Source organism: Exophiala mesophila, assembly GCF_000836275.1.
Source record: "Exophiala mesophila strain CBS 40295 unplaced genomic scaffold supercont1.4, whole genome shotgun sequence".
Classification (NCBI taxonomy): domain Eukaryota; kingdom Fungi; phylum Ascomycota; class Eurotiomycetes; order Chaetothyriales; family Herpotrichiellaceae; genus Exophiala; species Exophiala mesophila.
Genome location: NW_015622507.1, coordinates 1,129,974 through 1,148,491, shown reverse-complemented (window position 1 = coordinate 1,148,491; position 18,518 = coordinate 1,129,974). Strand labels below are relative to the sequence as shown.

The following is an 18,518-nucleotide window of genomic DNA, read 5'->3' as shown; positions in this document are numbered from 1 at the left end:
AACATAGGATGCAGGTTAGCCGAGCTCAAACAGCTCCACTGTAGGCGTTCAATTGACCTCCAACATCACCTTGTTGGCCTGCTGCAGACGATATTCCTTCTTGCGGTTTGCCAAAGCTGCTGATGCGAACAAGCGCTCTCCAGCATGACGATCAATCCCACCTTCCTCGCACAACGGACGCGCTCGTGTACGAACCTCCCACCCTGCGGCACACTGTCAAGTCAAAACTAATCAATCCACAGCCATTAACTGGGCGGACGCACGCCGGCGAACTCTGAAGAGCTATCGAGAATGGCTGAGAGCGGTAAGAGAGGAATCACAGCATACATAGCATTCGAGATCCACATGAATTTGACGCTGAGACATGTGGTTTACCAGAGCCCCGAAATCCAGTCGATGTACTCCCTAAACATGCCCGTTTCTAGAATCCGAACTCAGGTGCGAAAAGAGTATGAAAAACACAGATATGTCAAAAACATTCAGGCAGTCGATGTTCTGCTTACACAGAGCCATGCCGAATTCCAGGTGCGTGCGAGAAGCTTCCGGGGGGAGTGAGATAGGAACAAGACAAAAGAGACAACGGGGAACTGACGGTGTGTCTTGGTCACAGGAAACGCTCAATTTCTGGAAGCAGAATTCACACATCATGAAATATTTCAGAATAGAAGAGGATGAGAATGCCACGCTGCCCAAGAACTTTGTGTCGGGCTTTCTCGAGGTAAGGCGCCGGTCATTTCCGCGGTATATGTTCAAGGCTGACTTGTCACAGGGGCGGAATTGATGACCCAAGAGAACGGCTTCGTCTAGTCTACAAGTCCAAGACTTTACATGTACATAGCATAAAGACAGACAACTCCCAAGCGCCATCGCTATGCTGTCGACCGACAAATGGATTCCAAAACCAGAGAAATGTAATCGGATCACGATGCATGAGCAGCGTTGAACGCATCTCGTGACTCGGTAAACTTTTCGGTGACCACGTCGCATGCCTCCATCATGTCCATTAGTCCTTTTCGAAGCGCACCTGTTGCGGTGGTCTTGGTGTCCTCTATTTATGCATTAGTAGATGAGCCAGCAGGTTGAACGCCACGGCGGCGTCACGTGTATCCATGTCCTTACCCCAGGTTTGTATGCGAATATGCATCTTGGTCTCGGATGGATGGGGGATTGTGTAGCCACAGAACTCGACATCGGGGCTGAACCATGTGTTAGAATTGAGGATCAGTAATGGTGGATTGCGAAGTAGCATCGTACTTTTTATTGACGAAATACCGTAAAGCATTGCCAAGGGTGTGGTCTTCTTTTTCGATTTGGAACGACGCAGCATGTGATGATGCGCCAGGCAACTATGGATCCCTCAGATGTTAGAACAAGAAATGGCATTATTTACTTCGAAATCTCATAGTCGACTTGGGGTTGATATCAATAAAATGAGTGGCATACCACGACGAGTTTGCTGGCACCACCTAAGAGAATTTCTTCCCCGTGGTCATATTCAGCGTCTTCGAGTTGTGAATCGTGATCCTTCTCAGACATTGTTGCCGTTTGGAATATTGAGTGATTTCAAGTTTGTGAATGGGTGTCTTTTAGTCTTGACTTGCTGAGATAAATTTTGATAGAATCAGATCTGAAGATTTTGTATGGTTGGTCGAGTGCACCGTTGCCTCCAATGGTGCTAGCCTATTTAAGAACTAGTTTGCGGATAAAAGGTTTTGGTAGCCTTGCATCTTCAGCCTCGCCATGAAGAGCCTTCCTAAAATACTCAGATTGTGCACAGTCCTTGAAGTAGCAGTGTTTTCTAAAATGACTAGGAATTCTTTACAGTGTGCATCTTGGAGTAATCATCTTGCGGCATCCCTCATCTGGTTACGATACGTGGAATGGGCTTTGGACGAGCTCTGGATGACTTCCTGTAGCACGCGTAGCCAAACCCCAGATGGTGTACCAGTATTCGGATGCGCAGGTGCTTGAAGTGGACTCATAGGTATCTGCTTATCGATTACTGTTGATGGATCGATCGGATGTTTGTGCCTACGATATCTCTTCAAGACGGAGAGCGGAGAGAAGACGCCATTTCCTGCTCCCAGGTGGTGTTTGCAATCAAGACTCAAGGCCATTGGCGATGGAATCGAAGTCTAGGCCACGGATAGTTAAAGCCAGAGGGTCTGGAGGGAAGCAGGAAGGCGCGTGCTTCGTCTCTTCTCTGTCAAAGACTCAAAGCGAGTCGTCCAGGCGTTGGCGGCGTCTCGGACAGGCTTCTGATTTGTTCATTTGCCACCCCCGATTGGGAGCGTACAACGCCTAGACTCGGATCTGCAGGGGGCTTCCTAGGGGCCGAGAGAGCCACTCACAACGCATTCCTCTAGGCTTTGGCCAAGTCTGTTTGCCTCGTGGATTTGGTTGAGCATCCCCCAAAGACAATTGGCCCCTCTGACCTGAAACTAGCGAGATGTGAGACCCGGAACGTCCCTGTCGATTTGACGTACTCCGTATCTGGAACACAACATTGATTGATAGTCACTTGGATTGATTCATGTGTGTGGACTCCTTCTTGCCAACTGGACTGTCACGGAATGTCCCCATGTGTGCATGGAGATTTGGATATTTGGGGCAATCAATATTGGAGCCACCTGAGATCAGGGTTGGGATTCTCGCAATGTCCGTCGAAATGGATTCAAACTATGGCAATGTTTCAGTTCATGTTGCTCGGGGTCTGAAGCACTGTGGACAACCACAGGAACTAATCAGCCTATCGAGCTCTCGTCGTCATAATGTGTCAGGGACTTGTAACCCCTGCGATGATGCAGAGGGCTAACAGCTGCAGAGGTACCCATAAGTTGCACTACGAGTACTACTGTACCTACAGCAAGTCACGCCAACTCGGACCGCATGGCATGCATGCATATCTAGAATACATACGTACCTCTAAGAGTCGTAAATCTGACAGATGGTGCGTGTGACACTCGCTTCATGGCTTGATGGTTTTGGGACCGAATCAAGGTGCGCTTTTTGACGCACACTCGGCTACGTAGGTAAAATATATGTAGCGAGTAGCAGCTGCAACTAACGCTAAGTCGCCTACAGAGCTCTAGAAATCACTCCTATACACTCTCCTCTAGGGCACTCTCCTCCAGTTTTTCCGGATGCCAGATTCTTCGCTCCGTAGGACACTAGGAGACTAAACCCAATGTAGAACCTGCGTCGCTTCGCTCCGTAGGATGATATTCTCCCATTAAGCGCTTATACGACGCTTTTTATTGTCTTTATTCCTCATGGCAGACCATATCCTGGCAATTACATCAATGAAAGTCCCCGAATGTGTAACAAAATTCTTACCGCAAACGTCGTGCGGATCCACCTATCTGGTATCGATGCCTTTAAGTTCGCCTACGACAGCAAATGTCTGTGCACCATTAGAGGCATGTTTCAGCAGCCCGACCGCGTGGATATGGCATTGCTCGAATGAGATGCACACTTCACAGATACTGTACTTTATGTGCTCAGATATGTGGGCGTGGATGTCCACGGTGATCTGCGAGGACGAGTGCAACAGCTCTGCTTTGAGCTGCAGAATCGGAAACATAGACTAAGGTAATCACAGTGATGGTAAATGCTGTAGGAACGAGAAACGCTTCTCAAGATGAAACGTTCTTTGCCGCAGGATGCCTTACCCTCGGCACGAGATCATCTTTTTGGGAAGAAGACACGGGTAAGGACAAGAAATGCAGGAGACGAAAGTGACGCCTGAGTGCTTCTGATTTTGTCTGGGCTGATCTGATTCGTCCACCTTGAGGCTTCATCGTGTAGTAGTCGCCTAATGGTCATGCCAGACCAGTGGAAGCCTGCGCAGCTCGCATCGGAAGAGATGGGTGAGAAAATGGTTGCGATTTGGTCTCTGACCATCGGCACGCTAATCATCTTCGAAACGGGCTTGAGGTCCAGAAAGCAATATCATGGTGGTCAGGCTGTTGGGATCCATGGGTCAGCATCAAGCCAGCTAGAAGCGTCCATTCGGCTGGGCCCATCTGAAGAGCATTGCGTGGTGCTCAGCAGATGTCGGCCTTTAACTGGAGCACAGGGCCTTTCGCGCCCCTCGGCCCCTCCAGTGCGTCAGACATCCTCCAAGAGTGGCACGAGTGGCTCCTACTTGGGGAGGACTCCGACCCCTCACCCCTGAACTTTGAAAGCTTCACAGGCGCCTGAAGCAAGCTAGGGACTAGCCTGACAAAAGCCCATCAGGCTCTGAGCCTCTGACACCTTGTCGTGTCCAAAAAGATGGCCGAGGACACATCACTTCCACAAGACTGAAAGGGATCACCAGAGATGGGCAGGACAAGAAATTTACTTACCTAGGTATTGAATCGATAGCGTAGTATGGCACCCATAAACTCAGAAGCGAGCTTCACAGTCCGAATAGTCGCATCTTGATCTACTTAAATCTGTAACCAGTGGAGAATGCTGAGGCCGATAATGCCTAGGATTCACCCCAAATGCCCCCCAATGGTGACTCCGAACCCACCGATCGCCCCGGCATGGATGATTGCGAAACTGGGAGAGGCCAGAGAGGCAAATTCGCATGTCTGAGAATGGAGTTGGGGCAGGCAGTAGACTTGCTAAATGGATTTGGCGACGACTGTGGCGGGCACAAGGAAGTGTCAGCCTGCCAGTCGTGCCGGGCCTCAAGCCCTCAAAAGCACTGATGCTCCAGAGTTCTGAAGGTCTATCCAAACGTGACTTTTTTTGCAACCTTGAAGCCTGAAGATCTGGAGACCCTTGAAATCTCCATGAATTCCCAAGGTCCACTAAAAGCCCCCCTGTTCTGTGTCGAGTCTTCTACAGCCATGTCCCACCGCGTCTGCCCACCAACATTAATTAGTAACTAGCACTGCAGAGTGTGCATGGTCGTTTTAGCTACAGTATTTCCTTCCCACTCTGGTCCTCGCGAGTCTCGGTCTGGCTCTCGACACGCTTTGTCAGTCTTTGTCTCTCTCTAAGCTCCTCCTCCACCCGCCATCCATATTTCGTACACTCGCATCTACCACCACACTTTTTGTCCTCTTCTTCAGCCAATCTTCAGAGTCCTTTAGCACGCCCAAACGCTAGCCGCTCGCTGCTTTGCACTCTACCAACTCTCGTCACCAAAGCCTCTTGTCACTATTTGAGGCCTCCTTCCTCGCCCATCACCTTTGGACGACCCGCCTTTGGTCCTTTGCCGCGACACCTGCGCTACTCTACACCCGAGTCTACTCTCGTTACTTGAGTTCGGGAGGCCATTCGTTTAGCAGTTTGATATTTTCTTCGACAGTGGTGTTCAGTCACTACAACTCACCGTGTCATAGCCACTGTCGTGGACTTTGCCCGGGCCTGGCAACGCCTACAATCGCCTCCCATCGACTCCGCAGATCCTTGTCCGAGCGCACGTCGACCATTTCGCCACTCCTCTAAGACTTGAGAATACTCCCACCCCACAGAATTTGCCATGTCGACCGTCGTAGCATCTGCTACGGTCGTCTCCATGCCTCCTCTCGACCATAATCCAAGCCCAAGGAGCTACCCCCCACTGGCTCCTTCAACGTCTGTACAAGCGAAAGAGAGATCCGCCGAACTACAGACTGCCGCTGAGGCTGGTATGAGCTACAACATGAATGAGAGAACGCCCTCTGATGGCAAGCGATCTCCCAGGTCGTGAGTATTCGTCCAACTTGTCCTGCCGTGCCCGCGTTGACATTTCCCTAGAATTAGAAGCGCTGGAAATCCTAAAATCTTTGTGAAAAAGGAACCTCCAACATCTCCTTCCCTGCAAGCCAGCACCCGTCACCGGCCCAAGAAACTCGATCTGAATACAAACACAAATGTTGTCACAACGACCCTGAACTCAAAACCCTCCGCTACTCCGATGACTGCAAGGGATGGGCTGATTCTACAAGATGTTGGCCTTGCCTGCTTATCACCAGGGTTCCAAACCCAAGACCCTGCGATGCGTGAACAATTGGAGCGAAGTATCAGTGTTCGAGATCAACAGCGATCAATCATACAGGCTCGACTACTCAAGTCTGCGAGAGGAGAGCAACCTGATTCTGGCAAAAATACTGAACAGCCTCATGCTCCCCCTTCCAAGACGCCGAATTCAAACTCCAGGAAACGCCCTCCTCCAGGGCTCTCCATCGTTCCACCGGCGGCCGAACGTTTTGCCAACGAACGCATCATCCAATCTGCTCCCTTGAACCAGACATTTACAGGCAGAGATGCTCACCCTCCATCGCGACAAGTGCAAAATGGCACTTCCAATATGTCACAGACCTCACATATCCATCACATACCAGCAGTTCAGACAAATAACCGGCTTCCTCCCATAACAGATGTTTTTGGAGCAAGCGAACTCAATCCTGGTCCAGGGAGACCTAGCTTCTTACACGCCAACTCAACCCCGTCTCATACCCATGGTCCACCACTGCCCTCGCCAGGATTTCCTCCCCAGACAGCCCATCCCATGTCACAACCCCAGGCGCCATTGTTCGATAGACCTCGAGAGTACAGATCTGCCGAGGAAGCTGTGCATGAGCTGACTGGTGGGCGCGAAGATCTTCTGCCGAAAATTGTCCACTACGGTGGCCACCAACCTCCAACTCCACCATCGCCCCATATTGAACGAAGCGACAATTTGACGCCGAACAAGTACCTACCGATCGGTCACACCAACAGCCGCCGAAGAAGTCGGAACGAATATGAGGCTGGCTCTAGTCCTCCGCTGGGTCCTGGTCCAGATCCGATTCGCCATAGTGGACCTTTTGGTGAAGGGAGAGATAGCCCTGCGACACAAAAAGCCAAGAAGGATGAGTTTTTGTCCTTGTGTGCGAGAGCCTGGGATCTCTTCCACTCTTGAGCATATCATGGATTTCAAGATCTTTTCGTGTTGGCACCGATGAGCTGGTGTCACACAACTAGCGTACTCACGACCCTACTGCAATCGTGCCTTCATTATGGCTGGGTCTCGTCTCTTTTCTCAAATTGATCAATATTGCAGCCCTGCCCAGGATTTTGTTGACAGTCACGATGGGATGCTTTCGGAACGAGAAATGTCTGGAGTTGTTGTTTGAGAGGGATTAATGGATGCAAGGTCTGGACGATCACCAGGCATACCGAGTACTGGCTGGACTAGGACTGTTGTAATATCACACAGCGACTGTGGGGTTTAGTTTTTGGGCGACAATATGGTTGAACAGGAGCATGTCGAGGGTCAAATTGATTCAGGAATGGCTGCATACTTAGCTTTCAATGAAAGGTTACTCTATGATCACGTCTTTGCTCTCTGAACAACGTCATGGCTTCAGCTATATGTCCTCCAGAAAATCTGGGTCTTTTCCCGTTTGACGGGATTTGGGCGTCGTAGAACAAAAGTGTAACCGTGTATGCATATCCGTAGACTCATGGACCCCTACCTTCGTGGCCTGCATGAATTTTACTCCAGATCCTGTCAGCGTTTCACGTGGCTGAATTTGCCCTGGCAGTCGAGGTTAGACATATCCGTATGGACCATCTGCATCGGCAATACCCCGAACACTCCCCCACAAATCCAAGGTTATAGATCCGAGGTTGACGAGAAGCCTCGCCACACAAGATTTCTTGCACTTGCACTTTTGCACTCTAGCTGCCTCTCCATTGAGAAAAAGGGTTCTACCAAGTCTCCATGTCAGCAGGAGGAGTATCCGTATGTGTACCGTACGATAGAAACGCGTCAACCTCGGACGAACTATGATTGGCTGTGATGAATGTCGCGTTAAAGCTAACCAGAACTAGAATTAGTCCTCATTTAGAAGCGACATGATTGGCTCTTCGATTCTACTGTTTTCATGTGGATTTATCCTTTTCTAAACCACCACTTCCTCACAAAACTGAATTGGCTTTATACATGACGATGATGACCCCAGAATTGCCCCGAGTTCTGGACAAAGGCAGTTGTCAGAGCAAGTATGGCGCTCAGTAGTTCGTTGGGGCTTGCTCAACCGACTCCACCAATCATTGTCTAATGGTTTTCCTGTGAGACAACTGTGCTCTGGCCTCAGCCATAACGAAGTTATCGGTTCTCCCGAATTACGGGAAGGCAGACTGATTCGTGGATGCGAGAACATGCTGGCGGTGCCCTGTCTGAAAGATTTGAGTCTCTTCTCAAGGTTTGTTGAATTTCTGGAAGGCTTTGTGAATGCCCACCACTCTGCTATATTCAAAAGCATCGAGTTCAAGGCATGCACTAGTCGCCCCGGTACAGAGGTTGTGTGTCCGGACGTATCCAGCATCGATCTGATGCCAGGAGGGTTCCACGGACTCTTCCGGGTCACTCTTCGTTCATGTCTGAACTTTCTTGCTCGTATTCAATCATTCGGGGGCATGACACATTCTGTGCTGACACCCGCATCGGACTGCTCCGAATATGTTGAAGCTCGGCCAAGTCGCTAAGGCTGGGGTATTTCGGGCAGATTGCCTCCTTTACCCCAGATTTTCCACTCTCAGTGGCAAAATCAAGTAAGAGTTGCCCATGGAGTCGTTAGACTTGCGGGAAAACCCCCCATGCAACCAGTGCATATGTTGGGCAGCTGAGCAAAGACAGACTCGACTTGTATATATATGTGTGTGTTTGTCAAGTGGCGGCCGTTGTGGTCTCCAGGTTCTCTCCACAGATCCGTTGTACACCACTTAGGTAGGAGGAAACATGTCTCAAGAAAAGAACAATGTCGATCTCATCACAGATGTGGCTCAGGAGAGAGCCATCATTCCTTCTGGCGAGGAGGCAATCGACATTCGTGAGGAAGCACTGGGAACCAACTTGCCTGCGAACTACTATTGGAGTTGGCAGTTTCTCGGTACTGTGGTGGTAAGCGACACAATGCTCGGATCTCGGATCTTGACGAAATATGTTGATTGATGATTAGGCCTGCTGTCTGAGCTACAACAGCTCTAATCTGGGCTATGTGCTCTCTTCCAATTCGATGGCCAGGATCAACGCCGACATTGGTCCCTCGGACAATCTTGTCTGGATCGGTCTTGTCATGACACTCACCATGGGCGTGACCTTTCTCTTGGTCGGACGATTATCAGATGTTTTTGGACGAAGAATGTTCTTCGTGGTGGGAAATTCCTTCACTGTCGTCGGTTGTATTCTGGGTGCAGTTGCTGTCAATATTGAGATGATTGTTGGAGGTAATGTCTTCAACGGCATCGGGGCCGCAGTCCAGCTCTCCTTTGGCATGATTATCGAAGAACGTACGTCAAATCCTGTGCTTGACCCTGACTCTGTATTTCAGACACTAACGAAACTTGCAGTCGTCCCTGTGAAGCATCGACCGATCTGGGTCTCCTGTATCTTTATGTCCGGTCTTCCCTTCCTAGCGTTTGGTCCTGTCATTGCTCAAGGCCTTGGTGACAATACGGCGGCAAGCTGGAGATGGTGCTTCTATCTGGGCATCATTGTTGCAGGTGAGTTTGAATGATGAAAATGCTATCTTTTCATTCCAAAGGTTGCAAGCAAGCTGACTTCTGCACCTAACAGCTGTCACCTCTATCCTCCTATACTTATGCTATCACCCACCAGACTTTCATCTCCTCCACAGCAAACGTTCACGCATGGAACAGGTCAAGCGAATGGATTTCATTGGCATGTTCTTCTTTACCGCTGGTCTGGTGCTCTTCTTGATTGGCCTGGGTTGGGGTGGTAACAAATATCCCTGGAATTCATCCCATGTCATTGTGACCATCGTTGTTGGCGTAGTCTGCCTTATAATATTCGTTGTTTATGGTGGGCACGCAGCCGTCCCATAAGTTTGACTCCCATACTGACTCTGCGATTAGATTCAAAGTTCCACAAGGGCGATCCTTTCGTTCCCATGCACTTGTAAGTCTGGCTCGATTGTTCTAAGCAGAACAAATGCTGAAGCTCAATTCTACAGGTTCAGCTACCCTGGCTTAACTCCAATGGTAAGCGTTTTCGTCCACGATTAGTTGGTGTTTGGACGATCTTCAGCTGACTCTATAGATTGCTTGTGCATCGGTGGGATCGTGTGTTTATTACTCTATGGTGATCCTGTGGCCTCAGCAGATTGCTTTCCTCTTTCCTGGTAGTCCTCTCCGAAACGCATTTTTGGCGGTAAGTCCACCCTTCGAGCTAGACAGTTTGATATCTCTGGGTGCTAACGGACGATTCAAGTGTGTCATCGGCTCTGCGGTCGAGGTCGGGCAGTTTGCGGCGGGCTTTCTCCTGAAATACCTCCAGTGGCATAGATACATTCTTATGTTTGTGTGCTGCTTGCTCACAGCCAGTGCGGGAGGCATGGCGGCAGTGGGCCCAGGCGACAAGGATTTGGGTGTTGCGCTGATGTTTCTGGCCGTCTTTTCCGTCGGTGTCATTGAATGCGTTGCCGTCGTCAACTGCCCTATCACCTGTCCGCCTGAGCATTTGGGCTCTGCCTTGGGCGCCTTGGGCTCGATTCGCAGCACTTGTGCGGCCATTGCTAGTAAGTCTATGTTTTCCCCTGGTCAAAAATGGTTGCGCCTCAAAGGCACTGAACGTAGACTGACTCTGTCGAACAGCGGCCATCTACTCGGCCATTCTGGCTAACAAACTCGGGAGCATCACCCCAGCCCGTGTTTCAGAGGCAGCTTTGGATGCTGGATTGCCGGAATCATCACTGCCTGAGCTCTTAGAACAGTATAGCTCTGATCTGAGTGATGTCCCTGGCATCACGGCGCAGATCACGTCTGCTGTCGAGGATGCTATCGTTCAAGCTGCTTCTGCCTCTTTCAAGTATGTTTCCGGCCAACACCGTGCACATTGCACAAGAGAAATTGGACGCTGACTGTATTTCTAGGTATGTTTGGTACGCCGTCATTGCCTTTGGAGCTGTGGCCATCTTCTCGTCATGGTTCACCATCGACTACACTAAGTACTACACCGATGAAGTCACCAGGAAGCTTCAGGGGGTTGGAGGCAAGAAGAATGATCCCGTCAAGGGGATTCAAGACGATGCCGTCTAGAGAAAGCACTCCGCAGCTGGCTAATGTCTCTCTATGCCCGGGTCTGCATACCTAGGTACATATATATCAATCACAAATGCGTGCCGCTGTCGCGGGTAGCCTATTTCCACAGCAATTCGTCGATCAGAGGGGGTTCATGACTAGGGGCCTGTTGCTTTGGGTGTCCCAGTGTGTCAACTTATGTTGGCAAAAGTGACCGTAAAAGTAAGTAGCCGCACTGAATGGTGATCCCATGTTCAGACGGCCTTATATAGATACCCCGTGGTGAATCTTCCAATCTCTAGGATTAGCATCATTTGGGTATGTGTATGAAGAACAATCAGGATGGTCATCCAGTTCTTCTGAATCTCGGCATATCTTTGGAGTCCTTGCCCTTTTCCCTCTTTTGCCGTCGCTTCTCTGCCTTGTCGCGAGCCTGTTTACCCATGGAGTTCCACGTGTCTTCCTTGATCTTTTTCTTGATATCTGAGTCCTTCAAGTAGTAAGGCCGAGAAGTCTGCCCCGAACGTAGAGCTTCCCTTTGTTCTCTCTTGTGCTTCAACCTGATCTCATTCTCCTTCTGGCGTGTCTCGACATTCTTAAGTTTGGCTTCCATGGACATGACTTTCCTCTTTAAGTCTGCAACCAGTTTAGGGTCCTTTGCCTTCTTGATCTGGGCCTTCAGATCCAAAATCTCCGAGGCCTGGTAATCAGAAAGAAATGAGTAGTTTCTGTCCGCATGTTGTGTGGCGTCTCTGTGGCTATTGGCTGCCATAACCGTGGGGTCAAATCGAGGATCTCGGAATTTCAGTGAAGGAGAAGGATCAAAGATATTTCTTCTGCGTGTGACAGGTTTTCTAGCAGATTCGGTCGTCGGCGCATGTTTAGAAGTGCGCTTCGGAGGCTCTAATCGTGCTTCTTTGGAACGCTCACGGGTGTCAAATCGTTCAGCGCTATCAGGAGGATGGGAGTCGGAGGTGATGTGTGCGATCTTTCGTTTTCGAGGATTGAGCTGCAGTGATTCCTGCGCCTTCGCTAGGGCACCGAAGCTAATGTCATTGAGAGAGGTGGTCGACTCGTGTTCTGATTCCGAGTCGTCGTGTTGTTGCGGGGAGTTGGGGGTCTGGTCTGTATCTAAGTCGCTTTCGAACTCCGAATCGTCGTGAGAGGATTGGCCATCTAGGACGTCTGATTGATCGTCATCACTAACATCTTGCCTTGGTTGGACTCGCTTTTGAAATGAGGACGAGGGCGCCATGGAGGACGTGGACGTAGAGAAGGATTATACAGGCCATAAACCGATACGATGTCTTTGAGGGCTCGAACTTTTTTTCCTTGAATTGTGACAAGAATTGAAATGACGTCGCCAGACAGACTAAACAAACTTGGGAAGGTGCTCCCCGCCAAACGCTAACCGGGGCAAGTGCGACTAATAACAGTTAGGGACATCACTCTTGCACGTGGAAAGAACATCGCAACTTTTCTTCCCATCAGGTTCTGCGCCTTGCACGCGACATCATCTCTACTCCTTTCTTTGTGAAAATACTTCATAGGCACGAGGGATTCTGTACGAAGCAGTCTCCAAACCATTCGTGTCCCACCACTCTAGTCAAAATTGACTGTTTTCGCACCGCAAGAAAAGTGTGCCACACCAAACAATCTCCTTTGCAAAGTTGCACACTGACTCTTTTCTCCCTAGTGGCAGTGCCTCGCTCCTATTCGAGCTCGTCTTCACGATTCTGCCTGCCGATCTCTCAATATCTCAGGATTCAACGGCACCATGGCGGCTAGAGCATCCCGACCGTCTCGCAATGCTACCTCGAAGCGGCCGATGAACGAGCATGAGCCTTCTGGTTCGCACCGAGCGACACACGACAACCCCAGCCTCACCAGCCATCATGGCCAAACAGTCGCAAATCCCATCCGACAAGGTGATTATCAGTCCCACTACTTTTTAGATCTACATCAACAGACGAGAATTGACATGTATAAAACAGTCGACCCTAAGAGATCATACAAAGAGGAGAAAGACTATCTTCACACTGCCTCTTCATATTCCCTGGCGCAACAATCGCATCCTGGTCCTCATATTCCAGTCCAAAGTAACATGTACCCTCAGGCCTACAATCCTCTGCCATTGCCTCATCAAGCTCCCCAACAACCCGTGAGGTCAGTTTACACCTGCGGTGGGTATCCCAGCTATCGCATTGACAAGAGCTACAGGCTTCCTACAAACCCAGCCAACACCTCTAGATACAATTTCCGGAATCTACTACCAAGTCAAATTGCCTCGTTTGGCGCCATGACTCCCGATATACCTTTACCATCCATTGAGGGCCGGATTGTCAATCCTCTCCACACACATCGATCCCTTCCACATCACGCTAGTGGTCATCGTGGCTACAGTCGATCTCCAGCTCCGCCACCTCCACCAGAGCCTACCAAGAAGTACCTGCAACAGGCAGCAAAGAATCCGACAACGAGTTCCACTCCGAAGAAACTCTTGGTCATTCTCGATCTCAATGGCACTCTGCTGGTAAGACCAAATCGCAAGGCCGATCCCAAATCGTTCGTTTTGAGACCTGGTGTTGCCCGCCTGCTCCACTATCTCTTCGAAAATCATGTCGTTATGGTCTACTCTTCGGCTCGACCAGAGAATGTGCAAGGAATCGTAAGCAAGCTTTTCTCGTCCCAGCAGCTTGCCCGTATCGTTGCAGTTTGGGCTAGGGACAAATTGGACCTCACCCCCCACCAATACAACAATAAAGTTCAAGTCTACAAGAAGCTCGACAAGATATGGTCTGATAAATCTATCCAAATGCGCGCCAAACGTGATCACCCATGGAATAGTACCAACACCGTTCTAGTCGATGACAGTCATCTCAAAGCACTCGCACAGCCCCACAACCTTGTTCAACTCACCGAATTCGAGAACAATGCCCCTCGTGAAGGTGGCCAGGCGCTTCGAAATTGGCAAGTGGAACAGGAACGAATTATGGAGTCTCTGGAGCTGAGGCTCGAGCAGTTGAAATGGCAGGTTGATGTTTCAAGACTGATCAGGCGATGGCAAAACGGCCAAGTACCTGCTCCTGGTGTTGTCGATGAAACTGTAGATCAGAAAACCCGGCAGGCGATCCAAGTCCCCGAGCTTGCGGGAAGCCCTACACCGAGCGTGGGTCAACCCCGAGAGACCGACAGTGACAATACTGAGTGTCAAAACCATTATCCCACTCCCCCAAGTCAGGACGTGGGCAAACCTACCGAGCGATCAGTCAACAAGACAACCGCCACCAATCAAGACATCACCGCCGGTTTGGAAGGCGCTACTATTAGTGACCCTGCTCTCCAGCGCAGTGAATCCCCAATCGGCGAGGAGGTGTTCCAAGAGCTCCTGGGCAATCCCAAGAACAAATCGAAGAAAGCCCGATCCAAACGCATGAGGCGTGCCAAGAAGGGGAAAACTGCCACTATACCCTCAACACCTCAGAGCATGGAGAGATGAGATACGATTTGAGCGTGTAATGAGGCTTCAGACCACAGGCTCAGGCCAGCCGGGTGTCTCTGACCAAGACGGCACCAGCGAGGCGTTTGGGCGTCTCTTCAAGTCTCATCGCTTCTATTAAGTCCTGGTATGATAAGCAGGAGAATGTGATTACATCAAGACATGGCACGCAGGGCAATGGAGATCCTGAGTATAGCTTGTGCTAATAGTAAGTTTTGACTTCTGAGGATAAGGGTGCGACGAGGCAACACACAAGGGACAATCTACTTGATCGAGACAATTGCGCCAGTTATCTGGTGGAATTGAAAGCATTCTAACGCCTTCTCGGTGATATTGGATGTCAAGCGGCGCTGAGATCGATTGCTTTGGGTGCTTCTGTAGCTAAATATGCAGCTTGTCGCATTCACATCTATAGGATTTTGATAGAAAAGTCCTAGTCGTTAATCTTCGCACATACGCCTCAAGTGAAAATGTGCATGTCAATCATGTCCAAAGCGTTTCTCTCTATGTTCATCAAAGGTGTGGTCTGTTCCAACCCTGCCTGTCTTCGACATCTGTGGGCTTCCAAGGCTACAGACGAGTGACACCACACTCTGCCGCCAGTCCAATATTATCAAAGGTTTTACCAATCGTTTTCTTGGCACCCAACCTGAAGGCTTTATGTTGGTGAGTCGTTTGATGTTGGGTGATAAGGGCGGATGGCCCAGTAGAATGCTAGAAGCACAATCAAGCATCGCCTACGGCATCAAGTCAAGAGAATGAACTCTCGATGGTCTTGATGGCTTGCCCTTATAGTGTAGGGGTAGCATCGAAATCTGTACCATACGTGGCACAAGTCGAGTCTGGCTTCAACGCAGCACAGGCTCTGTGAATTTTCGAAATGCTGTTGCACTGCTGATTGGGAAAGTGAGTATTTGCGGATGAAGTCTGCTGATGGTACTGATGCAAAGGAGAGCGCTATAAAGCGACCGCAAGCAATATTGTAAACCAAACGAGCTTTATCAACTTTTGGTCCTGACAAGTTTCAGGAAAGCCGACCAACGAAACTCTTCGAGTATTTCCCATATGCCCATGGTAATGAGTGGTCATCGGCCATCAATCATTCTCTCCTCCCAATCGATCGTCATGGCCCGAACGATATGCAAGGGCCATAATAACATTTGTTGAGGTTGGATCATATGCAAAATTGAATCTCATGATCATCTTCACATGTGATCATGACGATTTCCAAGTATCCAGATTGTTGAGGATGACATCCTCACCATCTCCCTTATTGACAAGCTTGCCGATCTTAAAGACTGTCTCGCCCTCGGCCTCAAGGACCTTCTGAACCTCGCCGGCTGCGACGCTGGAGACGACAAGAACCATTCCGATTCCGTTGTTGAATGTCCGACTCATCTCATGACTGTTGACATTGCCTTCTTTCTGTAGCCACTTGAAAACAGCTGGTCTGTCCCACTTTGACACATCAATCTCAGCGGCCAGGTGGTCAGGCAGCATTCGGGGCACGTTTTCTGTGAGACCACCGCCGGTGATGTGTGCCATACCCTTGATGAGATCCCGTTTAATGGCTTGCAACAACGGCACGACGTAGATTCTGGTCGGCGTAAGAAGAGATTGTCCAACAGTGGACTCATGATCCCAAGGTGCAGAGTTGGAATAGTCAAGGCGTGCTTTCTCGACAATCCTTCGCACAAGCGAGAACCCATTGGAATGAAGACCATTTGATGCAAGGCCAAGGAGAACATCGCCTTCAACCATGCTCTCAATATCAGGAAGGAGGCGCTTTCCAGCACCAAGGTCAAGAGCACCGATAGCGGCTCCGACCGCGTCGTACTCGGTACCTGCCAAAAGACCTGGCATCTCGGCGGTTTCACCACCAACTAGAGCGCAGTTGGACATCTTGCAGCCTTCACAGACACCACGGATGAAGGCACTGGCGATATCGACGTCGAGGATGCTGCAAGTATAGCAGTCCAAGAACATCAAGGGCTCAGCGCCTTGGACAACTAGATCGTTGACGTTCATAGCAACCAGGTCAATGCCAACCGTGTCGTGGACATTGGTTGCAAGAGCAACCTTCAACTTGGTTCCAACACCATCGATCGCGCCGACGAGCATAGGTGACTTTTCATGGTAGCCTGCTCTGCGAAGGTCAAACCCGCCACCAAACCCTCCAATAAGGGCGTCAGCTCCAGGTCGAGATGTTGCCTTGACGGCCGGCTTGATTCTCGAGACTAGGCTGTTGCCTGCGTCGATGGACACACCGGCAGACGCGTATGTCATGCCTGCTTCCTCGGCATCCTTGCCCGCGGCCTTTCTCTTAAATGCTCGGTGGGCGATATCTTTCCGGAAATGCATGCCTTGGAATTGGATTGTGGCCATGCCTTTGTAAGCCTTTTCCACCGCAATTTCAAGGGTTTCCGCGGTAGAGGTAGAAGCAATAACGCGGCCACCGGTTGTGTAGACAGTGTTCTTGTCCTTTTTGGTGCCTGCGTGGAAGACGAATGTGTCCTTTGGAACATCACTAAGTGTGATAGACCTGTTTTTCGCATATGAGCCGGGGTAGCCCTCGGCGCATGCAACAACAGTTGCGGCGAACTTGGGTTCGATCTTGAGGTCGACGCCGTCAAGCCAATGCTCGGTACATGCAAGCATGACTTTGGCAAGATCTGTGTCTTCGCTCAACAGCGGTAGGAGAGTCTGTGTTTCCGGGTCACCGCCCCGAACGTTGTACTCGAGAACCTTAGGCCCATTCTTAGTGATCATCAATCCAGTAAAGAGCAAGCCAACAAAAGGCATTCCTTCTCTTCTCATGCAATCAATGGTAGGCTGAACAATGTCGCGGTCAACCTGGGCGATCAATTCCTTGGATGCAACGAGAGTTGGAGCATAACAACCCATTCCTCCAGTGTTTGGGCCTTGGTCGCCATCAAAAACCCGCTTGTGATCTTGTGCAGGTGGCAGCGATCTAATCGTGTAGCCGTCACTGAAGGTGAGCACACTCAATTCCTCGCCTTCCAACAACTCTTCGATGACGACCTTGGATCCGGCAGAACCAAATTCCTTGGCTACCATGATCTGCTTCAAAGCATCGTGAGCTTCCTTCTTCGATGTGGGAAGAATGACACCCTTGCCAGCCGCAAGCCCGTCGGCCTTGATGACCACATCATGATTGACTGAGTCGAGATATTGGCGAGCTTGTTCGTAGTCATCGAAGTTGCGGAAAGCTGCTGTGGGGATGCCGTGACGTTGCATGAAATCCTTTGAGAAGGCCTTTGACCCCTCCATCTGGGCGGCAGTTTTGCTGGGTCCAAAAAGACGAATACCAGCGGCACGGAAGAAGCCCTCAATGCCGGCGACCAAGGGGGCCTCTGGACCCACAACCACCAAATTCAAGCCATGCTTCTTTGCATGAGCGACTAGTCCAGGAAAGTCATCCACAGAAATGTCGACGTTGAGGATATTATCAGACTCGGTGCCACCATTTCCAGGGGCCACGTGGACGACATCGACGGACGGGGATTTGGCGAGTCTCCAGGCAAGAGCGTGTTCTCGACCACCGGAGCCGATGACGAGAATACGGAGTCGTTCACTCATGTCGAATTTCGGTGCGAAACGCAACAAGAAGTATCTGCAAGACGCTGATCAGCGTGATATTCACCACTAGGGGCCCAGAAAAGAAATTGCGGATAAAGGATGAATATCGCCGTCTCAAAGATATATCGTGCAGACTCAAATCATGTAGGGACAGGTTGTCGTCGCGCATTGAAGTTTCTGTTTTGGAATGTGACTTGAAGACGCGAATGGAAAATCTCGCCGCACAGTACTCCAAAATTGAATAGGAGTCTGCACGAAGATGTAGAAAGAAGAAGAACTCACCTCAGAGCTAGACACTCCAATCAACTGATATTCGACCGATCGAAGGATCAAGATATGTACAATCCTCGTCATGGTTCAAGTGCAAGCCAAAGAAGTCCTTGGTATCGGAAGAAAAAAAGTCTGGAGAGAA

The 18,518-nt window shown here is 50.0% G+C and overlaps 7 protein-coding genes across 9 annotated transcripts; 4 read left to right on the top strand and 3 right to left on the bottom strand.

The window, feature by feature from the left end:
• The first annotated feature begins 78 nt into the window (after positions 1–78).
• PV10_05634 (uncharacterized protein) lies at positions 79–1,219 on the top strand. Its single transcript, XM_016370330.1, has 5 exons — positions 79–187; positions 243–304; positions 379–525; positions 611–718; positions 770–1,219. Exons 1-5 carry the CDS (start codon positions 145–147, stop codon positions 779–781), a joined length of 372 nt encoding a protein of 123 aa, XP_016222623.1. The 5' UTR covers positions 79–144; the 3' UTR covers positions 782–1,219.
• On the bottom strand, positions 673–1,603 carry PV10_05633 (uncharacterized protein). The gene is made up of 4 exons (XM_016370329.1): positions 1,444–1,603; positions 1,255–1,346; positions 1,120–1,196; positions 673–1,048 (listed from the first exon to the last, which is right to left on the bottom strand). The coding sequence occupies exons 1-4, from the start codon at positions 1,534–1,536 to the stop codon at positions 921–923; spliced, it is 390 nt and encodes a 129-aa protein (XP_016222622.1). The 5' UTR covers positions 1,537–1,603; the 3' UTR covers positions 673–920.
• Positions 1,604–4,918: 3,315 nt separating this feature from the next.
• Positions 4,919–7,290, top strand: PV10_05632 (uncharacterized protein). The gene is made up of 2 exons (XM_016370328.1): positions 4,919–5,685; positions 5,737–7,290. Exons 1-2 carry the CDS (start codon positions 5,480–5,482, stop codon positions 6,881–6,883), a joined length of 1,353 nt encoding a protein of 450 aa, XP_016222621.1. The 5' UTR covers positions 4,919–5,479; the 3' UTR covers positions 6,884–7,290.
• A 1,417-nt stretch (positions 7,291–8,707) lies between these two features.
• On the top strand, positions 8,708–11,025 carry PV10_05631 (uncharacterized protein; the record flags this gene model as incomplete). The annotated part of the gene is made up of 9 exons (XM_016370327.1): positions 8,708–8,869; positions 8,928–9,258; positions 9,319–9,471; positions 9,545–9,783; positions 9,815–9,886; positions 10,028–10,138; positions 10,199–10,505; positions 10,582–10,795; positions 10,860–11,025. 9 exons carry the CDS (start codon positions 8,708–8,710, stop codon positions 11,023–11,025), a joined length of 1,755 nt encoding a protein of 584 aa, XP_016222620.1.
• A 328-nt stretch (positions 11,026–11,353) lies between these two features.
• PV10_05630 (uncharacterized protein) lies at positions 11,354–12,262 on the bottom strand (the record flags this gene model as incomplete). Its single annotated transcript, XM_016370326.1, has 1 exon — positions 11,354–12,262. The coding sequence occupies one exon, from the start codon at positions 12,260–12,262 to the stop codon at positions 11,354–11,356; it is 909 nt and encodes a 302-aa protein (XP_016222619.1).
• A 255-nt stretch (positions 12,263–12,517) lies between these two features.
• Positions 12,518–14,923, top strand: PV10_05629. Of its 2 annotated transcripts, XM_016370325.1 has the most exons (4): positions 12,518–12,645; positions 12,704–12,935; positions 13,002–13,173; positions 13,228–14,923. In XM_016370325.1, exons 2-4 carry the CDS (start codon positions 12,785–12,787, stop codon positions 14,504–14,506), a joined length of 1,602 nt encoding a protein of 533 aa, XP_016222618.1. In that variant the 5' UTR covers positions 12,518–12,645; positions 12,704–12,784; the 3' UTR covers positions 14,507–14,923. The 2 variants fall into 2 exon arrangements, with proteins under 2 accessions (XP_016222618.1, XP_016222617.1); XM_016370324.1 differs by having other exon boundaries at positions 13,002–14,923.
• PV10_05628 lies at positions 14,853–18,466 on the bottom strand. 2 transcript variants are annotated; one of them, XM_016370322.1, is made up of 2 exons: positions 18,389–18,466; positions 14,853–18,283 (listed from the first exon to the last, which is right to left on the bottom strand). In XM_016370322.1, the coding sequence occupies exon 2, from the start codon at positions 18,104–18,106 to the stop codon at positions 15,722–15,724; it is 2,385 nt and encodes a 794-aa protein (XP_016222615.1). In that variant the 5' UTR covers positions 18,107–18,283; positions 18,389–18,466; the 3' UTR covers positions 14,853–15,721. The 2 variants fall into 2 exon arrangements, with proteins under 2 accessions (XP_016222615.1, XP_016222616.1); XM_016370323.1 differs by having other exon boundaries at positions 14,853–18,140.
• Positions 18,467–18,518: the final 52 nt, after the last annotated feature.

Excerpts from the sequence above, each read along its gene's own strand:
- PV10_05634 (XM_016370330.1), top strand. The coding sequence starts at position 145 with ATGACGATCAATCCCACCTTCCTCGCACAACGGACGCGCTCGT. Across the intron at positions 188-242 it reads CGCACAACGGACGCGCTCGT|CCATTAACTGGGCGGACGCA; the intron begins GTACGAACCTCC and ends ATCAATCCACAG. Across the intron at positions 526-610 it reads AGAGCCATGCCGAATTCCAG|GAAACGCTCAATTTCTGGAA; the intron begins GTGCGTGCGAGA and ends TCTTGGTCACAG.
- PV10_05629 (XM_016370324.1), top strand. The coding sequence starts at position 12,785 with ATGGCGGCTAGAGCATCCCGACCGTCTCGCAATGCTACCTCGAAGCGG. Across the intron at positions 12,936-13,001 it reads CGCAAATCCCATCCGACAAG|TCGACCCTAAGAGATCATAC; the intron begins GTGATTATCAGT and ends TGTATAAAACAG.
- PV10_05628 (XM_016370322.1), bottom strand. The coding sequence starts at position 18,106 with ATGAGTGAACGACTCCGTATTCTCGTCATCGGCTCCGGTGGTCGAGAA.
- PV10_05633 (XM_016370329.1), bottom strand. The coding sequence starts at position 1,536 with ATGTCTGAGAAGGATCACGATTCACAACTCGAAGACGCTGAATATGAC. Across the intron at positions 1,347-1,443 it reads GTGCCAGCAAACTCGTCGTG|TTGCCTGGCGCATCATCACA; the intron begins GTATGCCACTCA and ends AGGGATCCATAG. Across the intron at positions 1,049-1,119 it reads TATTCGCATACAAACCTGGG|AGGACACCAAGACCACCGCA; the intron begins GTAAGGACATGG and ends ATGCATAAATAG.
- PV10_05632 (XM_016370328.1), top strand. The coding sequence starts at position 5,480 with ATGTCGACCGTCGTAGCATCTGCTACGGTCGTCTCCATGCCTCCTCTC. Across the intron at positions 5,686-5,736 it reads GGCAAGCGATCTCCCAGGTC|AATTAGAAGCGCTGGAAATC; the intron begins GTGAGTATTCGT and ends ACATTTCCCTAG.